Raw genomic sequence first — 4,144 nt, 5'->3', positions numbered from 1 at the left:
CCCCCCATTGTGTCTCTCCTCTGTCTAAATACAAACTTGCATACTCGACACAAATACCCTCAAAGTAAGATGACACAATATGCCCTTAGCTTCAAACATTTTACATGAAAACATGGAACTAAGAGAGATAAACTCAATTGTGTTCCCTCTTTTATGACCTTCTTTGGTTGCTTTATAGATAGTGGCTCCTTCATGACTAACTTCTCTTAACTTTACCGTCAAACCACTCATGTAGTCAATTTTAAAGAACTGGAATATTTTATTGGTTGCTTCCCATTATATAAGTTGGAGAATATAATTTTTTTTTTTTTCAGAATTTTTTTGAAGAAAAGCAAGAAACAGAACCGGGAGAGAGAAGAAAGTAAAGAAAAGCAAGAAATAGAACCGGAAGAGAGAAGAAAGTAAAGACTCACCGAAAAACATATATTGGAGGGAAGATTGGGAAGAAAAAAAGGGGGGAAAGAAGAAAAAAATGAATCATTAGATTGATCTTATGGTGTATATTAATTAGTAGGAAAAATAATTATGAACATTTTACATATAAAAGAATGATAAAAGATTATACATAACACTTGCCATGTGGTGAGTTTTGAGTAGAGTTTAGTGTCACTCACTAAAATCCAATGACAAACCAAACCTCACACAAGCTTTTCTCGTTATATTTTGGGGTTAAATAATTGCACACGTGTCAAAATATAAAAGGTTGGCACAAATCTGGTACAAAGGCTTGGTACAGAAGATTTGAAGACATGCTAAAGTTACCCAAATTTAGGATATAATCTTGGGATGATTTCATAGAGATGCGACAATCACAAAAGGTGTTTCATACTAGTTCCTTGATGCGAGACTGATTCGGTTCTATCAAAGCTACGAAGATCTAACCAAATGCCTCAAAATTTCAAAGTTTAAATTCTTATAATTCCATTTCGATTCCCAATCATCCTTATAGTTCTAACTTCAACAACAAAAAATGTCAAGCTTAACTAAAAGGTTCACATTTATCTAAATGAAAGACTCCATCAACGTTTAACGGCCAACCTTACTAGTTTGAAAAGATAATACAGGGATCTTACATTTGAAAATATGAGCTTTAGAAACTTCTTCCTCACTCCTTTGACACTTGACAGCTTTAATACCTTGTACAACCGCTGCAACGGGAGCTCAGGATCTTCTTCAGAGACCATGGTATCTTCACTACTGACCTCCTTATTTCGGGGCATTTCAATTACAATAATTAAGGTTGGTCCATATTCTCAACAAGTGTACAACAGGCACGGTATTTCAGTATAAGCTATTCTCCCGAACGTTGGTATATATTGTTCATCTCCACCACTGTTTTGAGACAATTGGCTTCGGGTTTGAACTAGTGGAGTACCAAGTATTATATGCACAAAGTTCGTGAAAATAGAGTTCTGATCCAAGTGCAAAAACTCAAATTTCCAACCTATCAATTCCAGCGTCCTCCTCGTTCTCAGAGTCGTCCCTTCGAGAAATTATATTGATCAAGTTCCTAGTGGCTTGACCGACAACATGAGAGGTCTTCTTTGCTGCTCCAACAACAGCAGGTTGCAAAGAGATGATGGGAAGGTTCGCCCTCTCCTGTATCATTGCTGTATCATAAAATATTGATAACAATAGTTCAGAAGTCGCTGAAAAGCCTATATTAAGAAGATAAGCAGAAAGACGAATTCTAACATACACATGGTCTGCTGATGTGCAAGTGTACCAATCTGCCGAATCCCAGCTTCTGCTGCTTGAACGGCTTGAGTGGACTTGGTCACCCCATCAGCTATCTCTTGACTGCATGGAAATGGAATGGAAAACAAAGTATGACATACATCATCCAATTTAAAATTTTGAAGAAAAATGTGATGTGAGCATATATAAAACACACAAAAATTGAATTTCAAAGCCTGGACGGCTGGACAGATATCATTGATGACCAAATGCTTTGTTAAGTAATTCCTCCTATCAAACCTGGTTTAGTGTATTTCTGGAATTAAACACCAGCGTATAACTCATAATTTTCCCAGGGAAAAAGAAAACCACCTTAGACTGAATTTGTGCCCCTTAAAAACCCCACTGCTTAAGCAGATGGGTATACATGCATGGACTCGTTTTGGGGTTAGAAACTAGCAGTTAACGGGTAGCTCATGGAAAAGAGATGAGGTTAACTATGAAGTGAGACTACAAAGCAACCATGTATGACATAAAAAATGAATCAGGGACTCGGGAATAATGATTTAGTTATCACCTTAGATCATTCAGTTCCAGCGTAAGATCACTTATTTCCATGCCTGAAAGCCTAACGGCAGCCATAGTACTAGGGAGTTCTTCACGAGCTGTATCCGCCAGCTTTGAAAGAGATATTGCAGCTTTCCCCATTGCCTACAGAACATACCAGAAACAGCTAAATTGGGACCAAAATTTGGACAAGACCTCCAATATCCAGTTTAAACAAAGAAAAGGGCACCTAATTCTGCAAGCTTGTCTTGGAAAAGAATATATTTATCAAGAATTATAGTTCTGATTTTCTTTTGCAACCAAGACAAGGACTTCAAAAGGCCAAGACGATAAAGCAATGAAAGAAGTTATTACACATTCCACGGCATGCAAGCAGTAGACAATCGATCTTTCGACCATCCAAATAGCATTTCAACAGCACTCAAACTCTTCAAACTAACCAATCACAATTGTCTAAGGAATGGGAGGAGACAACCACTAGCAAAAGCATCAAAGACCCGATAACTAGTAGAAACATATACATAATAAACAGAATATGATTTGGGGTTCAGGGTTTTTGCGAAAAATGAAGATTCCACAGCAAATTCAGAACTCCCTAAGTTTTAAATGATTATCTAAGCATTAACGATTGCTCTTTCCCTTGAACTGATATATTAATTTGAGCAACCTTTAAGCTGAAAAAAGACATTAAATTCGAAGAAAAGAAAACTTACACATAGCGTCGGGACAGCTGCAATCACAAGGCTCGTAAATGCCACAGAAGTCTGCACAATGAAATCAAATCATGCACTCGTATCATCAGTGTATGAGCAAAATAAACTAGAGCTTTCACATTTCCCATTTCTGTCAAGGAAGTTTACAATTTGGTCCCAATTTCCACAACGAATTTACAAATCAATCCCAATTTCCACAACAAAATTACAAATTGATCCCAATCATCCACAACAGATTCACAAATTGAATTACACAAACACAAAGTAGAGTAATTGAGGCTCATACCGTGCACGCGATGAAGGCCAAGAGAAAGAAAGCCTGGTCGCTCAAGCTCAATCTGGCCACCGACGGACTCGGAACGCTAGGGTTTCCGACCTCCACAGTCCACTGACTTTCCGACGTGTCGTTTAGAGCTTGAATAAAAGCTTCATTGCTGGGCACCGGTGCCGCCGATTCGGACCGGGACGACGTCGCTTTAGCGGAATTGGGGGCGCAGAGCGTTATTAAGCGGGAGGGCTTGGAAGTGGAGCGGAGAGAAAGGGAGCTGAATTTGCAGGGGCGGAGGAGAGCGATCGGAGAAGAAGAAGATGATGATGAAGTGAGATTGTTAGGGTTGAAGGAAAGAATTGGGGCCGAGTGAATTGAGAAATGAACAGATTTCATTTTTTTGTTTGCCACCAAAAATTTGGGAGCCAACTCCAAAGCTTTCACAGTTTAGCTGACCGCCATTTCTGATAAATCACACAGGGCAAGAAGCAGCATCGAAGAACACAAATGAACCACTCGTGTGAACTTTATTTTTGGGAAACCACACGTGTAAGCACCAAAGACGAAGTTGTGTCTGTTTGTAGTTTTTTAAGCCTCCACGTATTATTTTTTTGACGGTTAGATTTGATTCAACACTTCTTGATTATTCAGTTTAAGTTAGATAAAAAATTTAATGTTTAAATATGTGTCGACACTGATGGAACTCAATTAATTTCCTTCTACTTAAATTCGATGCTCGCTTGTTATTCTCTTCAAAATCCTACTTAATTATTGAAAATTATATGTCGACATTGAGTAACTTTAAGCATTTAAGAAAATTAATTATTATTTTTCTGTAAAACACTTCTACTTGTAAGCAAATCATTGTCGGAATTGTTAGCCATAAGCACTAAAACATTCAAAAGCACTCTATGCTCCG

At 38.0% G+C, this 4,144-nt stretch overlaps 1 protein-coding gene across 1 annotated transcript; it reads right to left on the bottom strand.

Annotated features, from left to right (window-relative positions):
• Nucleotides 1-896: 896 nt before the first annotated feature.
• On the bottom strand, nt 897-3,852 carry LOC103445638 (At1g08530-like protein). The gene is made up of 5 exons (XM_008384653.4): nt 3,244-3,852; nt 2,958-3,008; nt 2,255-2,388; nt 1,700-1,800; nt 897-1,610 (listed from the first exon to the last, which is right to left on the bottom strand). Exons 1-5 carry the CDS (start codon nt 3,619-3,621, stop codon nt 1,432-1,434), a joined length of 843 nt encoding a protein of 280 aa, XP_008382875.1. The 5' UTR covers nt 3,622-3,852; the 3' UTR covers nt 897-1,431.
• Nucleotides 3,853-4,144: the final 292 nt, after the last annotated feature.

Source organism: Malus domestica, chromosome 10 (genome assembly GCF_042453785.1).
Source record: "Malus domestica chromosome 10, GDT2T_hap1".
In the NCBI taxonomy this organism is placed as follows: Eukaryota; Viridiplantae; Streptophyta; class Magnoliopsida; order Rosales; family Rosaceae; genus Malus; species Malus domestica.
The sequence above is the reverse complement of the archived record's forward strand: the minus strand, read 5'-3'. Positions and strand labels throughout refer to the sequence as shown.

Bases quoted from the DNA above. Each gene is read 5' to 3' on its own strand.
- LOC103445638 (XM_008384653.4), bottom strand. From the start codon at position 3,621: ATGAAATCTGTTCATTTCTCAATTCACTCGGCCCCAATTCTTTCCTTC. The intron at 3,009-3,243 runs GTATGAGCCTCA...TTCATTGTGCAG, and splicing joins TGGCCTTCATCGCGTGCACG to ACTTCTGTGGCATTTACGAG. The intron at 1,611-1,699 runs GTATGTTAGAAT...TTTATGATACAG, and splicing joins TGCACATCAGCAGACCATGT to CAATGATACAGGAGAGGGCG.